Raw genomic sequence first — 18839 nt, 5'->3', positions numbered from 1 at the left:
AGCTCAGGTCATAATCCCAGGGTCCTGGGATCGAGTCCTACGTTGGGCTCCTTGCTCAGCAGGGCGCCCGCTTCTCCCTCTGCCTGCTCTGTTGGCCGCTCCCCCTGCTTGTGCTCTCTCTCTCTCTGAGACAAATAAATTAAATCTTAAAAAAAAAAAAGATACGAAGTTTCAGTCATTGGATTATCCCAGAGTTTCTCAACCAAGGACATTTAGACTGCTCTTTCAGTATATATTGGCTCTAGCTTGTCCATACTGATTATAACTCTGTTTATGTAAGCAAAATCCAGAGATCACATCACTTGTTACAGAATTTCTTTTTGATTCACAAAGTTACATTGCCACCTCTATAGCTGGTGGACACAAGATCTTACATTTTTTTGAGTTGGAAAACTGTCATTTGGAGGGGTACAATGAACTGTCATTTTGAAAGTTGTATTTTTAGGGTGCAGACTGTCCTTTAACTCTGGAAGCAACATTTTGATGAACCTTTGGTAATGCTAATTCATCTGCCACTCCCTGAGTCCCATTTTATTCGTATATATGTGTATATATGCAAAAGCCTTAGACTGAGATGTTAAATATTCTGTTTTGGAATAAAAATTGAATATAAGTAGCAAATTAGTGACCGGCAACATTAATTTTTCCCCCAAATGTAATTTAAGCTGTTTTATAACTAAATGTTTTCCTTTGCCTTTGGGAACGAACAGAGAGACAGCAGCCTAGAGAAGCAACAAGATGGCAAGGAGTGACCAGCAGAACAGGGGTATTTTTCCAGAGCCAGAGAATATAAAATTGCCTGGCTAGATGGGGAGAACTTGGGGAACAGTTTCTTTAGGGGTTCCCAAGAATTACTTGAGAGGGAAAACCTAATAAAATACTGAATTTCTTGATGGCGGTAGAATAGAGACTTAGACTATTGTTATTTGGGCATTACTAATTTCTGAAGGCTGGAGAAGATGGGAACTTTTTAAATTTAAATTAGCCAACATATTTTGCTCAGGTAATACCCTCCAGTTCCACTCATGTCAATGTAAATGCTAAGTATTCATCTTTTCTGATGGCTGAGTAATATTCTATTGTATGTATATATACACCACATCTTCTTTATCTAGTCATCTGTTGACGGACATCTCAGCTCTTTCCACAGTTTGGCTATTGTGGACATTGCTGCTATGAACATTGGGGTGCAGGTGCCCTTTTGCATCATTATGTTTGTAGAAGATTGGAACATTTTAATCACACATAATTCCTGATTCTCTTGCACATCTCTCTCCTCAACCCCTTTCTTACTTTCTTTTAAAAAAGATTTAATTTATTCAAACTATACAAAAACAAAAACATTTTACCCATTTCTTCCATCCCTCAACTCCTACTTTTGGGAGGTTATAAATGTATATATTTATATCCCACATATAAGAGAGATCTTACAGTATTTGTCTTTCTTTGTCTAACTTATTTCATTTAGCATAATGCCCTTGAGGTACATCCATTCATATTGTATTTATGACTAAGTACCTGTGACTGCTTTTGCATTACCATGGCCAGGGTCTTTGCAACAGAGACCATAGGGTCCACTGAGCCTAAAATCTTTACTATCTGGCCCCTTAAGGAAAAGTTTGCTGTCCTTGCTTTAGATCTAATAGTTTAGAAGAAATATAGGAGACAAAGGAACATGTTTGGAGGTGTAATCAGCAAAATTCAAAATGTGGAAAACTTTACAAGATAAACAACTTAATTTCTTTAACAAACAAATTCTAGTAAAAGAATTTTTTTAAAAGAGTGAGAGAGGGAAACTTTAAGAGATACATCAACTTAATGCAATGTGTAGGTCTTTAAGAAAAATCTTGATTCAAAGGTCAACTTAAAAATATGTATGAACAGGGCATCTGGGTGGCTCAGTCAGTTAAGTGTCCAGCTCTTGATTTCAGCTCAGGTCATGATCTCAGGGTTGTGAGTTTGAGCCCTGTGTCAGGCTCTATGGAGCCTGCTTAAGATTCTTTCTCTCCTCTCCCTCTCCTCTGCCCCTCCCCTGCTCATATTCTCTCTCAAAAAAAAAAGTTTAAAAATATGTATGAATAATGAGAGATGTTTAAGTATTGACTGTATTTTGATAGTATTAGAGAATTACTGTTAATGGTTCAGTTGTAATAACAGCACTGTTTTTATGTTATTCTTTTAAAGAGTCCTTGCTGTTATGGGGTGGGGAGGGTAAGAAAAGTGGGTATATGCAAAGTAACAATGGCCAGTGAAAGGACAGTTAATTTCCGGTACATAAAACACACTAAATAAAAGGCATTTATTTAGTATTTTATAGTTACTTATATGATGTTATAGTTACCCATAACATATGAGTAAATGGGAGTGCATCAACTTAATCTCCTATTTTCTTATGTTTTTGATATTTTTCTCAATATAAACTTTTACAAGTATTTTAGGAGAAATTATAAAAATGTATTGAGAGACATTAAGAAGACCTAAAAGGAAAGGTAGACCATGTTTATAGTTAAAAGACTCAATATTGCAAAAACGTCAGTTCTCCCCAGATTGACTCCCAGTAGGACTCAGGCAGGTTTGTCAGCATCCCGGTGGGGGTTTCCTGTCCCAGGCAGCAAGTCCCTGCTAATCAGTCTTAGCCCCCCAACCCTGGAAGAGCTCTGTGTCAGGCAGCCCAGAGAAATTCCTCACCATCTAGGGGAGCTGCAACCCCACACCCTCCAGTGAGGTTTGAAACGCAGCTTGGATCCACATTTGTTTGTTCCTTAGATAATCTCCTTCAGCCCTAGGGTCTTTTGAGTTCTTTTTTATGGACATTTAGTAGCTAATTCCCTACAAATAGTTAATACTATTTTGTATTTAACAGTGCCTGTGATGAGGGAAGGGAAGGCAAGCTGAGGACAAAGCAGAAGCTGACACCCTGCACCACCCCCCCCACCATGGGATGTATGCAACATTCCTCAGGCACTCCTGGCTGCCCTAAAGGACAAAGAAACAGTCCTTACTACCTACAGCCCATTGACAAGTCCGTGAAACAGGCACGGTGACATTCCTCTAGGAACTCAGCTGCCTCAATGTTAAGACTTTGCTAAGGGCAAAAGGCAGTCCTGGCCTGACCCCCTCCCCTCCACCAGGATCCTGTAAGTCTACTTTAACGTATAAAAATTCCTTTGGAAACTTCCTTTATCTCTAACCCCCCCCACCCAAGATACGTATTGGCAATCATCCCCCAAGCATATGGCCCACCGATATACATCTGAAGGGTCTCATGACTCAGGTTTTATTAGACAGTAATAAATGACCTTTTCCCACAACAGCTAGCCCCCTCAAGGTCCTTGCTTCCAAAATTCCTTAGAGACTTACGCTATCCCTAACCCCCTCCCAACTTGAGGATATATAATGGGCCATTCCTTACAACCCTGGGGCAGCAGCTCTTTCTGCCCATGGGCCCCGTCCCCATGCTTTAACAAACCACAATTTTGCACCAAAGACACCTCAAGAATTCTTTCTTGGTCGTCGGCTCTGGACTCCACCCCACTGAACCTCACCTGTATTCCACAACCTCATCAGCTGTCTAAATTGCTGTGTGTATGTTGTCTTCTGAGTGGGCCTGACTGAAACACTAGTAGAACTGAAGTTGTATAACATGTAGGACCCAACAATCGTGTGTGTGTGTGTGTGTGTGTGTGTGTGTGTGTGTGACAGACAGAGGCAGAGAGAGAGAGACAGAGAGAGAGAAAGAGAGGAACTTGCACATCTGTGACACAGTAGAAATGCAAGAATATCCACAGCAGTATTGTTCAGCATAATCTAAAACTGAATATAAATCCAATCATCTGTCAATAGGAGACAGGCTGACTGCAGCATGTGAAAGGAAGAGAGAAGCCACGGAGAGCTCCAGTATTTCTAACCTGAACACTGGAAGATGAGAGCTGCCATTCCCTGAGAGAGGAAGTTTGCAAGAGGAGCAGGTTTTGACATTTGGAGATAATGTCAGAAGTATAGATCTTTTACCTTTTTGGTTAGGTTTATTACAAGATATCTTATGGTTTTTGGTGCTATTGTAAATGGAATCAATTCCCTAATTTCTCTTTCTATAGTTACATTGTCAGTGTATAGGAAAGCAACTGATTTCTGTGCATTGATTTTGTATCTTGCCACGTTACTGAGTTGCTGTATGAGTTCTAGTAATTTAGGGGTGGAGTCTTTTGGGTTTTCCACATGAAGTACCTTGTCATCTGCAAAGAGAGAAAGTTTGACTTCTTCTTTTCCAATTTGAATACATTTTATTTCTTTTGGTTGTCTGATTGCTGATGCTAGGACTTCTAGTACTATGTTGAACCACAGTGGCAAGAGTGGGCATCCTTGTCATGTTCCTGATATTAAGGAAAAGGCTCGCAGCTTTTCCCCATTGAGAATGATATTCACTGTGGGTTTTTCATAGATGGTTTTTATGACATTGAGCAATGTACCCTCTATCCCTACACTCTGAAGGGTTTTAATCATGAAAGGAGGCTGTGCTTTCATTCTTATTGGTTTCCATAAATTGCTTAAGTTCTTTAATTTCCTGGTTGACCCAAACATTCTTAAGCAGGATGGTCCTTAGCTTCCAAGTGTTTGAGTTTTTTCCAAATTTTTTCTTGTGATTGAGCTCCAGTTTCAAAGCACTGTGGTCTGAGAATATGCAGGGAATAATCTCAGTCTTTTGGTATCAGTTGAGACCTGTTTTGTGACCCACGATATGGTCTATTCTGGAGAAAGTTCCATGTGCGTTCGAAAAGAATGGCTATTCTGTTGTTTTAGGGTGGAATGTTCTGTGTATATCTATGAGGTCCATCTGGTCCAGTGTGTCATTCAAAGTTCTTGTTTCTATGCTGATTTTCTGCTTAGATGATCTCTCTATTGCTGAGAGTGGAGTGTTGGGGTCCCCTACTATTAACATATTATTATCAATATGTCTCTTTATTTTGGTTAACAGCTGGCTTATGTGGTTGGCTGCTCCTATGTTGGGGGCATAGATATTTATAATTGTTAGATCCTCTTGTTGGATAGACCCTTTAAGAATGATATAGTGTCTTTCTGTATCTCTAACTACAGTCTTTAGCTTAAAATCTAATCTCTCTGATATGAGAATTACTACCCCAGCTTTCTTTTGAGATCCGTTGGCATGAAAAACGGTTCTCCATCCCTTCACTTTCAGTCTGGATGTATCTTTAGGTTCAAAATGTGTCTCTTGTAGACAGAAAATGGTTAGGTCATGTCTTTTTATCCAATCTGCAACCCTGTGGCATTTTATGGGAGCATTTAGGCCATTCATGTTGAGAGTAATTATTGAAAGATATGATTTTAATGTCATCATGTTGCCTGTGAAGTCCTTGTTTCTATAGATTGTCTTTGTAAATTTCTGTTCTATATCACTCTTGGGGTCTTTCTTCTTTTATAGAACCCCCCTTAATATTTCTTGAAGTGCTGGCTTGGTGGTCACATATTCTTTCAGTTTCTGCTGGTCTTGGAAGCTCCTTATCTCTCCATCCATTTTGAATGACAGCCTTGATGGATAAAATATCCTTGGCTGCATGTTCTTCTCATTTAGTACCCTGAATATGTCTTGCCAGCCCTTTCTGGCTTGCCAGGTCTCTGTGGACAGGTCTGATGCTGTTCTGATGGTCCTCACTCCGTACCTAAGAAATTTCTTTCCCCTTGCTGCTTTCAAGATTGTTTCCTTGGATTTAAGATTTGCAAATAGTACTATTATATATTGTGGCATTGGTCTCTTCTCGTTGATCTTGGGAGGGGTCCTCTCTGCCTCTTGGACACAAATGCTTGTTTCCTTCCCCAGATAAGGGAAGTTCTCAGCTATGATTTGCTCAAATATATCTTCTAGACTTCTCTCTTTCTCTACCCCCTCAGGCATTCCAATAATTCTGATATTAGAATGTTTCATTGAGTCACTAATTTCTCTCAGTTTGATTCCTTGGCTTTTACTTTGTTTTTCCCATGCTGCCTCGGTTTCCTTCTTTTCTATCATCTTATCCTCTAACTCACTAATTTGTTCTTCTGCCTCATTTACTCAAGCAGTCAGAGTATCCAGTTTAGACTGCATTTCATTCACAGCATTTTTAAGTTTGGCCTGATTAGATCTCATTTCTGCTCTTAGAGATTCTATATTGTTGTTAATATTTTTCTCAAGCCTAGATATCACCTTGATAATTGTTACTCTGAAGTCTATTTCTAACATCTTGGTTATATCCATATCCATTAGTTCTGTGGCAGAGGCCACAGTCTTTGCTTCTTTCCTTTGTGGGGGTTTCCTCCTCTTAGGGATTCTGTTGAGGGGTGGTTGAAGGAATGTATAGAGTCCAAATTATTGATCACAACCCAAGCAAGATGCACCTGTTTTTAGGGACCTTAGGGTTGTCAGCCTCTTGTTCTTCCAGCCTGTCTTCTGGGGGAGGGGCCTGTTGCCCTGTTTCTCAGGCAACCCTGCTTGGGCAGAGTTGTCCTACTTCCTGTTGGGGGGCCCGGAATGGGCTCAGTGAAAACCGGTTTTGGGGCGCTTTTGTTCTCTGGCGGCTTTCCATGTCCCTTCTGAGAATCAGAGCAGAAGTGACCGTGTCCAAACCTCTCAGAACAGAGAGATCTCAGTCTGCTCTTCACTGATCTCTCCAGGCTACACCGTCTCCCTTTCTGTCTGTGCTGCTAAAACCCTCAATCTCCTGGGTTAGGTTCCCCACAGCACCTCTCCCAGCCTTTGCTCCCAGGGCCGGGCATGTCTCTGCCCTTTGTGCTTCTAAAACCACCAGCTGTCCCCCTGTTTGTGCATGCCCATAGCTCCAGATTTCAGTCTGGGGGGCTTCCCTAAAGTTCTTTCCCTCCCACTACAGGTCTGCGAGTCTGTGCCCTGTCCCTAGCACGGGAGGCTTTTGCCTTCCCGGCACAAGAGCACAGAGGCTCCCTCCCCCTTCTGTTTATCTTCCACTATCTGCCCACAGAATCTCAGCTCCCCGATTCATACCTACTGCCAGAGATGTTCTGTTTGTAGAGATCCAAATATATCTTTTTACACCTCAGGATGATTTTGTGGGTGTTCAGAATGGTCTGGTAAATTTCCAGCTCAATTCAGGGGACCGGTTGAAATAGGTTTCCCCTACTCCTCCACCATTTTTTTCCCCTCCTGAACACATTTTTTAAAGTAATTGACCACTAGCCACTTGAACAGATTACTCAATAACACTTTTTCATGGGACTGATACATGACATTATCTTATTTATTGGCATATTGTCTGCCTCCCCTACTAGAAACTCATCTTCACCAAGGCAGTGACATGGTCTTATTTACTATTAAGTATTTCCAAAGCCTTGAACAGCAATGCTACCTGGTAGACAGTCAATAAGTATTTGTTCAGTAAATAAATGCATGACTTACAGGATTTTGCATCCTTCTTAGCATCCTTTATAGCTTCCAAATTTACGGAAAGAACCCTGCACAGCCATTTTTTCTTTGTCCAGGCTTTATCTTTCTTCATGTCCTCCTTTTTCTTCTTTACCAGCTCCCCCATGGTCACAAAAGCCCAAAGGCACTGTAAAAATAATAGAAAGAATACTTTTCCATAGCCTGTGAATCAGAGGATTGTGTAAAGAAGTTACTCTAATCTAAATGTCTCTACAGGGTGGAATGCAGCTGGTGACTCCAAAGGGTGACTGACCCGCCTCCAGAGCAGCCACGCCCTCGGAGGTCTGTGGAGGGGCCAGGCCATGTCTGAAACTGGTCCAGTGCAGTCATGGGGGTGGCTCTGGAACAGTTCTTCATTTTTGTAGGGCTGCTGGTGTGCCTGGTGTGCCTGGTGAAGTGTGTGAGATTCTCCAGATGTATTTACCGGCACTTCTGGAAAGCTTTGCCAAAGTCTTTCTTGAAGTCAATGGGACAATGGGCAGGTAAAGACAGCTTTCCATCTCTTGTTTCTCGTTATGTCTTATTATTATGTATATCTTGAAAGATAAACTGCATCTTTTCCTTTTGAGAGCAAAGATGCAATTCCTTTGGGTGACTTTTATTTAGTTGCCTGGAAAGCATGAGTAAAACTGGAATTGTCTAAAAGACAAGCTACGGGGCATGAGAAGAATTAACTGGAAGAATGCCACCCAATTCTTGCCTCTGTGCTTGTCCTCTCATCCTTATTAGTTGGGTTTTCTCTTTTTTGGAGTTTCTTGTGACACAAATAATAAGTACTGCAGAAATTTCTGCATCCTTTTCTCCAGATTTTTGAAGGCTCAGGGTACTGCCATTTTGTGGAAGGGTATTTCAAAATTCCGAAATACAAATAATTTTACTTCACTTTACTTAAAAAAAATTTCTCTGAACCCTTTCATGAAATGAGGGTATTACAAAATCAAGGTAACAAAGTCCTATAGGAGCACATGTTCAAGATGGTTAGATGGAATCTGGGTCTGGTTTGTGTCCCAAGTAGATTAATCACTGCCTATCAGTGGGTTATATCTTCTAGAACTACCACACAGAATTTCAGCCTGATGACTAGATTTAAGGTGAAAAACATGAGACTGTGGTGTCGGCATCTCTTTGAATGAAGTGCTAAGGTTACATGAAGAAATCCAAGAAATCCAGTATTGAAAAAAAAAACAAAGAATTTAAACAGCTTTAAAAGTACCATGCCAGGCTAAATAGGAGAGATTATAAACAACCTTACAGGGCTTCCAGATAAAATACAGGATACTGAGTTAAATTAGAATTTTTGGATAAATAAGGAATAATTTTTTAGTATATGACATCCCAAATACTCTGTGGGACATACTTATACTAAAAAATTACTTGTTTACTTGAAATTCAAATTTAGCTGGGCATGCTGTATCTTTACTTGCTAAAGCTGGCAACTATAGCAGATATTTAAAAAATTGCCATATGAAAATTGCTTGGAATGAAAAATAGGTTTTTAACTGTTGCATGTTACATTTAAAGTGTGTGTGGGTGTGTGTGTCTGTGAACACTCCTTCAATCCTGGGGCAGTATCTCCAGAAAACTTGATAAATAGCTTGAACTTGAGTGTTCTGGATCCAAATATCCTGGTCCACACAGATCCAAATGTCCACACACTTGGAAGGGGGTGGGGTGGTTCTTAAAACTCTGTACGATGGCTGCTCATCAGTGTAAGGCAAAACCCTTCCGAAAACACACACTCCAAAGAAGTTCACACGGGGCCAGAGACAAGAGTATTTGTTGACTCACATTAAATAAACATAATCTTAACCTATTCTTTGAGTCAATATTGAATAGAGTTATCACTAGCAAGATTAAAATGTCTCTGAGCATAGGTTGATCTCTGGAAGAGCATATATTTCTGGTGGGGAGCCAGAAGAAAATCCAATTATTAAAGACAAAAACGTTCAACTTCTCAGAGCTCTGTGGTTGATTAGGAAATTATGTCACTGGCGTATCTTTATAGAATTGTGGTCCCAAAGTCAGATAGCCAGGTTTCAAACCCTGTTGTCATTATTTTTAGCAATGCGACCTTGATTGAGTTACTTTCTCCCCGTCGGCTTCCTCTTATATAAACTAAGGAAAGCAATGGTCCCTGCATTATGAGCTTGTTTTGAATATTGAATGAGAAGATGCATCTAAAACACTTGAAACCGTACATGGCAGAAAGTAAGCACTCAACAAAAACCAGCCATTTATTGATGTTATTATCTTTATTTTTTTAAAGATTTTATTTATTTATTTGACAGAGCAAGAGACAGCCAGTGAGAGAGGGAACACAAGCAGGGGGAGTGGGAGAGGAAGAAGCAGGCTCCCAGTGGAGGAGCCCAATGTGGGGCTCGATCGCAGAACTCCAGGATCACGTCCTGAGCCGAAGGCAGACACTTAACGACTGAGCCACCCAGGCACCCCTGATGTTATTATCTTAACTATAGTATGGACTCTATCTATATTGGGTGATTTTGAAGATTCTCATAAGGGAGGGGAAGGTGAGACAGAAGATAACCTTGAGCTTAGCACCTGTACCAAGAGGAACAGGCAATATGCATGGATTTACCTAAAAGGACCCAAGTGAACAAGTGAAACTATTAGCAGTTACGAAAATGAGAGTACTCTGGGGCACTTGGGTGGTTCAGTAGGTTAAGCGTCTGACTCTTGATTTCAGCTCAGGCCAGGATCTCAGGGTCATGAGATCGAGCAGTGAGTCGGGCTCCACACTCAGCACGGAGGCTGCTTATCCCTCTCCTTCTGTTCCTCCCCCTGCTAGCACTCTTTCTCTCTCTCTCTCAAACAAACAAATAAATAAAATATTAAAAAAAAAAAAGAACATGAGAGCGCTCTGCCAGTGTGTTTCTGGAAGCTTGTACAGCTTGGCTCGTACTCTCCAGTAAGCTAAATGTATGTTTGAGTCACACTTTTGGAAAGTATACCCTCTGATTGCTATGCAAAGGTAAATTGCAGATGCGTAAATACTGAACTGTAGTACAATTTCTTTCTTTTTTTTTTTTTAAAGATTTCATTTATTTATTCGACAGAGATAGAGACAGCCAGTGAGAGAGGGAACACAAGCAGGGGGAGTGGGAGAGGAAGAAGCAGGCTCACAGCAGAAGAGCCTGATGTGGGGCTCGATCCCAGAATGCCGGGATCACGCCCTGAGCCGAAGGCAGACGCTTAACCGCTGTGCCACCCAGGCGTCCCTGTAGTACAATTTCAAATCGTGACATTCACTTGAATGAGGTTTACCCTAGAGCTCAGTCATAAAATACGTGTTAATGTTGGATATAAAAGGACTGGGTCAATCTGATTGTTACATGTCAATCAGTAGATACACTGACTGCAGATTCTTCAGGTCCCTTGATGCCACTGTATCCCCTTTTGGCATTTCTGTGTTTTTCTCTTTGTTAAGCTCCTTATCTCCCGTGGACTTGGAGTGCTACTGACCTGTGAGGGTGGCATGGGAAGAGGGAAACACTCGACTTTTAGGAGGAAACTTGAAATGTCCTTATGTGATAGTTGGGTGTGTGGGTAGAGAGATAATAGGGTACACTGTGTGGGGTCTTAATGAAATGTTACCTGGCTGGGGTTCTTTGTTTCATTTTGGAGGCTATCTTTCACAGCCTTACCAACCCCTCAAAAAAAAAAAAAAAAAAAAAAGCAGCTTCATTTGGAACATTTGATGAGGGAAGTCAGGGCTGGGAGCTCCAGAGCTGAGTGGAGTAGGGCTGTATAGCCAGAAGGGTGCTGCTTTGAAATTCTGTGTCCTAGGCAGTAAGCTTGCAAAACAGTGTAGCTGGTGAGAAAGAGCATTTTAAAGATGAATTCTGTTCTTTAAAGTCATTTCTGCTTTTTGCAGTGATCACTGGAGCAGGAGATGGGATTGGGAAAGCTTATTCATTTGAGGTAAGTTGCGTTCTTGAGAATTTCCCCTTCCCTTGTATTGAACGCACCATGATCACATGACAGGCACCCCCAACACCTTCTGATTATAAAAGCCATAGACATGAATTTATGAAGGCAAATATTTTCTACAAAAAGAAAATTTAGAAATCATAATCTCAGTCTCTGGAAATCTTTTTAAAAAACACAATGATATTCAGAGGTGCCAGTATCATTCCTTAGGAGTTGTTTTAGAAATTTATGGGGGCAATGTTATTTTCTAATGTAAGTATACCATAAAAGTTTATATGTTTAAATACAATTAAAACTATAAACTATTTTCCTTTTATTTATCCTAACATTGTAGGTAAGTTATATATTGATTTTTAAAAAAATTATTTGTATAGGCAGGACATATTACCTACAACTGTCATTTCAAGAAGATTAATGGGCATTATAAAATATTATGTAAAGAGAGGATATGATAGGGCTGAGAGTCCCTGGAATCCAATTAGTGTCTCTGGGTATTGACTTCCAGGCTTCGTGTTCACCTGAAGATAGATAGATATATGGGTAGTTATAGTTTTTAAAAATGCACTTAGAGTATATGTAGTTTTGTATATTGCCATTGTTGTTATGATTATTATTCTTAGAAATTCCACATTTTCATTCATGAAATATTGCTTCCTGGAATTCTTATTATTTTATTTCTTCATCATGCCTATTGACCACTAGAATCATGTAAAACACAACAGAAACATAGAATCCTCAAAATTAAAAAAGGATGAAAAAAAAATCAATAATGTTTAAAAATATAATGAAAAGCACTTCAATTACAAAAACTACATTCAATGACAGTGCAGTACCCATGTATTCTCTTGTCCCCAAAGGCTGGCGTCATGATAGATGTCAAACCATCTTGTGTGAAATGGACAGTGAAATGGATGGGGCAAGACTGCAGAGGCAGTCTTTCAGGTCTGTCCCCTAATCTCCAATGATCATTTCTTTGGTATGGACATTCTGCTTCCACTCTGTTTTTTTGAGCTAAAGAGTTCTCCGCTCTTATCCTGATTTGTATACAGCAACTTTCTGATGACGGTGCTGCCCCACACTCAGGAGACAGGTGGTCATATTTGAGTGTGGAGGTGGGGGAGACCTCAGCAACCACTTTCCAAAGCTTTGTGTCTGCGTCACCCAAAAATCAGAAGGAAAGCTTTTCTAGCTATTTGCATTAGAACTATATCGCCTTTTTATAACTATTTTCCACCTTAGACCAGGTTTCTGGAGAGGGCCTAATCCCTCATCCAAAAGTTCCACTGCCTTACCTCTTAGTTCTCTGGATTGCCTTGAAATCCAGGTTCTTTCTTCATGATTTTGCAGATTCTTTCCTCAAATTCATGCTGACCTGACCTACTAATGGTCCCCTTGATGTCTTAAGACTCGGACACTTCTTTCTGCTTAAAGGAGACGATGTGAAAACTTTTAGCCATTCGTTTCTTTACTGTTTCCAAAAGCAATGGCCTGGGGTTCAGGAGCTGTGGGTTCCGGTCCTCACTCTGGCAATAACTCACTGGAGACTTTGGACAAGTTGCCCATCCTTTCTGGGCTTTTGTGTCTTTACCAGTGCAAAAAATACCTCCCGAGTTCTAAATTGTTTCTGTTCTAACAAATTCTTGCTTTGTTCTTTCTTGTAGAACCCTTTTCTTCATTTCCTCTTGTTCTTTCCTAAGTCTGTGTTAAACAACTTTCTGGGTTCCCTACTTCTCCATCATTCAGGCTCTCTGCCTTCCAGACAGTCTGCTCTGCTCTGCTTGCTAACTGCTTCTCTGAGGAAAGCTGTTCAGAGTCTGAGATGCTGCAGACCTACCGACCTAAGGGTTAAGAGCCCAAGGGCGGGAATCAATCAGACATCTGTGTGCTCAAACCCTGCTTCATATGCTTACTGCGGAATTCCCACATCAATAAACTGGAGGCCCTGGTAATCCCACTGAGGCTTTTGTAAGAATTTGATGGAATGAGGCAGGCAAAGTGCTTTGCCTAGAGTAAGCTCTCCAAGGTTAGCCACTATTATTCCTGGACGTTTCAACTGTTCTTCCTTTCCTATATACTGCTTTTTTCGAGAGGGACAATGTATTGTACTTGCCCATATTTGTACTCTTTCCTTTATTCTTTCTTTCCCCCTCATGTTTCAAGGTTCTTTCTTTTGTCATTTCCTTTCTGCTTAGAGAACTCCCTTAGCTATTCTTTTAGGGTAGGTCTCTTTGTTTTCCTTCCTCAGAGAATGTCTTGATTTCCCCTTCATTCCTGAAGGATAATTTTGCTGGGTATAGGATTTAGCACCGACAGTCCTTTGCTTTCAGCACTTGAAAAATGTTGTGTGGTTTTCTTCTTGCTTCTCTGGTTTCTGATCAGTCTGATGTAATTTGAATTGTTTTTTCCCCCATAAGGTGTTTCTCTTTCACTGCTTTCAGGACTTTTCCCCTTGACCTTACTTTTCAGAAGTTTAGTTATGATGTTTCTTGGAGTGGATTTCTTTAGGTTTACCTTGTTTGAGGTTTGCTCAGCTTCTTGAATTCATTCATTACTCTTTGAATATGTTTTCTGCCCAGCCACCTTCTCTTTTTCTGGGACTCCAATCCCATGGATGTTAGATCTTTCTTATAGTCTAATGGGTTTCTGAGATGCTGTTCATTTTCTTCATTGTGTTTTTTTCTGTTGTTTAGAATGATAATTTCTATTGTTTTATATTTAAATTTGCTGATTCTTTCCTTGGTCCCTTCCATTCTGCTACTGAGCCCATCTGTTGAGTTTTTAATTTCATTTATTTTATTTTTCAGCCCTAAAGTTTCCATTTGGTTCTACTTTGTATCTTATATTTCTTTACTGAAACATTCTCTTTTTGCATTTGTTTTAAAAATGTTCATAATTGCTTATCAAAGCATTCTTATGATGGCTGCTTTAAAATCTTAGTCCAAGGCACTAGGGTGGCCCGGTTGGTTAAGCATCTGCCTTCAGCTCCGATCATGATCCCATGGTCCTGGGATCGAGTCCTGCATCGGGCTTCCTGATCAGCAGGGAGCATTCTTCTCCTTCTCCCTCTGCCTCTTCCTCTGCTCCCCCTGCTTGTGCTCTCTCTCACTCTCTCTCTGACATATAAATAAAATCTTTAAAAAAGTATAATCCTAGTCCAAGAACTCTAACATCTGAGTTATCTTAATGTGGGCATCTATTGATTGTTTTTATCTCACTCAAATTGAAATCTTCCTGGTTCTTGGTATGTTGAGTGACTTTTGATTTGTGATCATTTTTAGTTTTCTGTTATGAGACTCTGGATCTTATTTAAATCTGTTTTGGGTCTGTACCAACACTGCTTCAGCAGAGGGAGGAGGGGGTGGCAGCTCCCTCCTACCAGGTAAGTTAGAAGCTCAGGCTTTCTGCTTGGCCTCCATTAAGTGGGTGCTGCCTCCTTGTTACTGTTGGGTGGGGTGAGAGTGCTGGCTCCCTACTGGACCACTCAGGGTGGGAGAGGCAAGAGTGCCTCCTTATTGCTCCCCATGAGGCTGCCAGTGGTACTTGGGGGAGGTGGCCTCACCACCACTGGGGTGGTAGTGAAAGTCCTAACTCTCCACTGGTCTTCCTCTTTTACCATCCCAGGTGATGGGTGAGGGGAGGGAAGGGAAATGTTGCCTTGGCACTTCTAGGTGGGAGTAGAAGTTCAGGTCCGATGACATGGGAGGGGGTGGCTGGGATGAATGCCCTTCCTCCCCACTCAGCCTTCCTTGATGCCACCCTGGCCAGGGGTCTCACCAGGGTGGAAGTCTCAGCTCCTGACTCAGCCTTTGTGGATGGGGGTGGGGTGGGACCAAAGACTGTTTTCCTTTGTTTGTTTGTTTGAGCTGTTTACCTGGAGTAAAGCAGTTCTTTTCTAAAGTTTTCTGCCTTGCTAGGCTGCCTCTTTTCTGGTCCTTCGGTTAGAGAGAGCAGGCTTTTGTTGGGACCTTTTACGTCTGTGTTTCTGAATTGCCAGCTTTTCCACCAATAAGTCTGGGATATATGAGGCAAAAAGAAAACCCAGGAACTCACCACTGTGCTGTTTCTTGGGTCTTGAGGCCCCTAACTCATCTTCTCCCTATCTTTTAGAGTCATCTTATCTTTATGTATTATGTCCAGATTGCACAATTTAGTTGCATATCATGGTAGGAATGGGGAAAAGTACTTCTCCATCTTTCTGGACGCCTATTCTATATTGCATTTTAGCATTGCATTTGCATTTAGTATTTACATTTAGTGTGGCAAGAGAGGCTTTGCCTCCTGCTAAGGGAATTTCAAGTAGTCCTGGAAGAAGGTGGAAAACAATTGTGGTGAGGGATGGGCTAGGGGAGGAAGTGGGAGAGGGGTCCACTATTCCCTCCCTCTGAGGCCACTGTTTCACCCTGTTTTGTTCCTTTAGCACCTGGATTTCTTTTACTCACTGCCATACAGAGGAGGCCTTGTTTTCCCTGGCATTCCCACCACCTGTTACAGATTATCGGCAACAAGCACCTTCCCCCAGGCAGGCCCTAACATAAAGAAGGAAACAGGGCACATTCGTCTCTGCAGCAGCCCTTCTGTAGGGTGGTGCCACAGTGGGCTCTGGGAAAGGGTGGTGCCACAGTGGGCTCTGGGAAAGGGAGGACTTCTGTAGCTTAACTCCCCGAAGAGAAAGAGGCAAAACCTGTGTATGGAGCTTGTCAGCCCGGACATTCTAGAAATACAATTGAGCCCTGCTCAAATGGACAAAGGGAACAATGCTAGCCCGACAAGTGTTTTCCACGCGCGCCTTCTGGCCCAGACCACTTCACATAGAACCTTTAAAACGTCTGTGGCTCTTGAGAGGAATGGCACAACTCGGGAGAGGCTGGAAGCCCACCAGGAAGTAAGCATCCTTTGTGCTGAAAATGCAAATTGTTTTCCATTTAATGGACAATCTTCTCTTTAGGGGGCTGATGAAGTGAATTGTGAGACAAAGGTGCTTAATTCTTTGACCACCATTTTGATAAATTCCAAGGGTCAAAATGAGGGTTTGGAGGTGGGTGTGGGGGAGTGTTTTCCATAGGGAAAGAGAGAAAACTCTGGGATATCACTGGCAGGATCAGTCTTGAAAAGGGACAGTCCTGATTTTTTATGTTTTAATCTTTTTATTTTTCATTAATTTTTAAAAATTTAAATAGACTTAATTTTTTGGAAACAGTTTAAGGTTGACCACAAAATTGAACGGACGGTACAGAGAGTTCCCATATCCCCTCTACCCCCAAACATGTAGAGCCGCACACTATTGACATCCCCACTAGAGTGACATTTGTTACGATGGAAGAACTTATACTCGCACTTCTTTACCACCCAGAGCCCATAGTTTACCTCAGGGTTCACTCTTCTTGGCTTGATTTTGCATGGTGGTTGTTTTTTTAGAGGAAAGCATGAGACATGCACAGCTGAAAATTTTTTTTTTTTTAAAGATTTTATTTATTTATTTGACAGAGATAGAGACAGCCAGCGAGAGAGGGAACACAAGCAGGGGGAGCAGGAGAGGAAGAAGCAGGCTCACAGCAGAGGAGCCTGACGTGGGGCTCGATCCCATAACGCCGGGATCACGCCCTGAGCCGAAGGCAGACGCTTAAACGCTGTGCCACCCAGGCGCCCCTGAAAATATTTTTGTTTTAGAAAAACTTCTTTCCCCTTTCCCCTTTGCTCAGTCTGGCCATAATGGAGCTTTATCTAGAGTCACTCAAAATCGACATCATAGTCTTTGAGAAATTTTCTGTGGTTTTTAGAACCTTTTAAATAATAGCTGTGTTCCAGCCAAACCGTCCCTATAAACCCCTTGTAAGTTGAAAATATCATAAGTAGCAAATGCATTTAACATCCTTAACCTACCCATCATCATAGCTCAGCCTAGCCTACCTTAACACGCTCAGAACACTTACAGCAGCATGTAGTTGGGCAAAATCACCGAACTCAAAGCCTGTTTTATAACACAGAATTGATGACCTCATGTAATTTATGGAATGCTGTACGGAAAGTGAGCAACAGAACGGCTGTGTGGGTCCAGAACGGTTGTCAGTGCTATGGGTCTTCCACCCTCACGCTCGCTGGCTGACGGGAGCTGTGACGGCTCAGCATCGAGTGAGGGGATCGTACCACATATCACTAGCCCTGCGCCTGGGTGGCGCAGCGGTTAAGCGTCTGCCTTCGGCTCAGGACGTGATCCCGGCATAATGGGATCGAGCCCCACGTCAGGGCTCCTCCTCTATGAGCCTGCTTCTCCCTCTCCCACTCCCCCTGCTTGTGTTCCCTCTATCTCTGTCAAATAAATAAATAAAAAATCTAAAAAAAATTTAAAAAAAATTCAAAACTCAGAGTATGGTTTCTACTGAATGTGCATCACTTCTGCGCCATTGTGAAGTCGATAAATCCTAAGTCAAACCACCATAAGTCAGGGACCATCTGTATGATGCTGCTGTGAGCATTCGTATGCAAGTTTTGGCGTGAATATACAATTCCCTTTTTCTTGGGTAAAACCTAGGAGTGTAATTGCTGGGTCATAAGGTAAATTTATGTTTAAGTCAGGTGAGTCTTAGTCCCCATTTCTGCAGTGGTTGGTTATCAGTTAAAGCTAACACCCAGAGGTGGTGTGTGTTGGATTTCTTCTTGCCCCTCCAGACCTACTCTCTGCCTTTCCTCACCCTGCTCTGTGCCCCAGGAGGCTGACTTGCCCCATGGGCTCAGCTGGACCCTGGTTTCAGCTGGCTTTGACAAGTGGGAGACACTGGCAACAGATAAGAGGTGGGGGAGAGAGTGGGGTTTTTTCCAGCTGTCTCCCTGCGGGTCAAGGGGGCTGGCTGTGTCCCTTGGCTGCAGGTATAGCTCTGTCAGGTGGCCCTTTCCACACAGCTGCCTTCTCTAGTTCTGGCAACTGTTCATTCCCCAGCGCTTTGGGGCACACAGGTGACAGAGGCTCTGCTGTTATTAGCCCTAGGGTATTGTGGTTTCCTCACACTGTACCCATACATGGTTAAACATCTTTCATTAAACTCTCCTCAAGTTACCCAATCTGGCTGTGCTGTTTCTAGCCAGGACCCTGGCTAAATCCAGTGTTCAGTTAATTTTTAAAGATGCTAAATCAGAGTTCATCAACATCTATGCTTCAGTTAACCGGACTTTCATTAGGGGTCTTCCCTTTGCCTAAGAAATGTTATAAATAATTTCCTGAAGAAATGCACTTCAAGATACGGGGACTGGCTAGAAATCTTGCACAGTCACTTCCACTCTCGTAGGAACAAAAATGTCAGAGCTGTGAGTGCAGCAGAGTAGGCCCTTGGCCTTGAGTTGATTTAGTCCCTTGTCCCGCTGCTTTGTGGAGGATTCCTGACCCCACTAGAGGGTTGACCACACCCTGCCTCCAGCAGGGGGGCATTATCGTGTCTACCTGGGATGA

At 42.0% G+C, this 18839-nt stretch overlaps 1 protein-coding gene across 3 annotated transcripts in view; it reads left to right on the top strand.

The window, feature by feature from the left end:
- Window positions 1-7749: 7749 nt before the first annotated feature.
- HSD17B3 (hydroxysteroid 17-beta dehydrogenase 3) overlaps window positions 7750-18839 on the top strand; it is a 47053-nt gene continuing 35963 nt past the window's right edge. For all 3 annotated transcript variants that reach the window (XM_019810141.1, XM_002929459.4, XM_019810140.1), the window contains exons 1-2: window positions 7750-7932; window positions 11343-11389. In XM_019810141.1, coding sequence (XP_019665700.1) covers window positions 7779-7932; window positions 11343-11389 — 201 coding nt within the window. In that variant the 5' untranslated portion in view covers window positions 7750-7778. The remainder of the gene's footprint in view (window positions 7933-11342; window positions 11390-18839) is intronic.

Source organism: Ailuropoda melanoleuca, chromosome 17 (genome assembly GCF_002007445.2).
Source record: "Ailuropoda melanoleuca isolate Jingjing chromosome 17, ASM200744v2, whole genome shotgun sequence".
In the NCBI taxonomy this organism is placed as follows: Eukaryota; Metazoa; Chordata; class Mammalia; order Carnivora; family Ursidae; genus Ailuropoda; species Ailuropoda melanoleuca.
The sequence above is the reverse complement of the archived record's forward strand: the minus strand, read 5'-3'. Positions and strand labels throughout refer to the sequence as shown.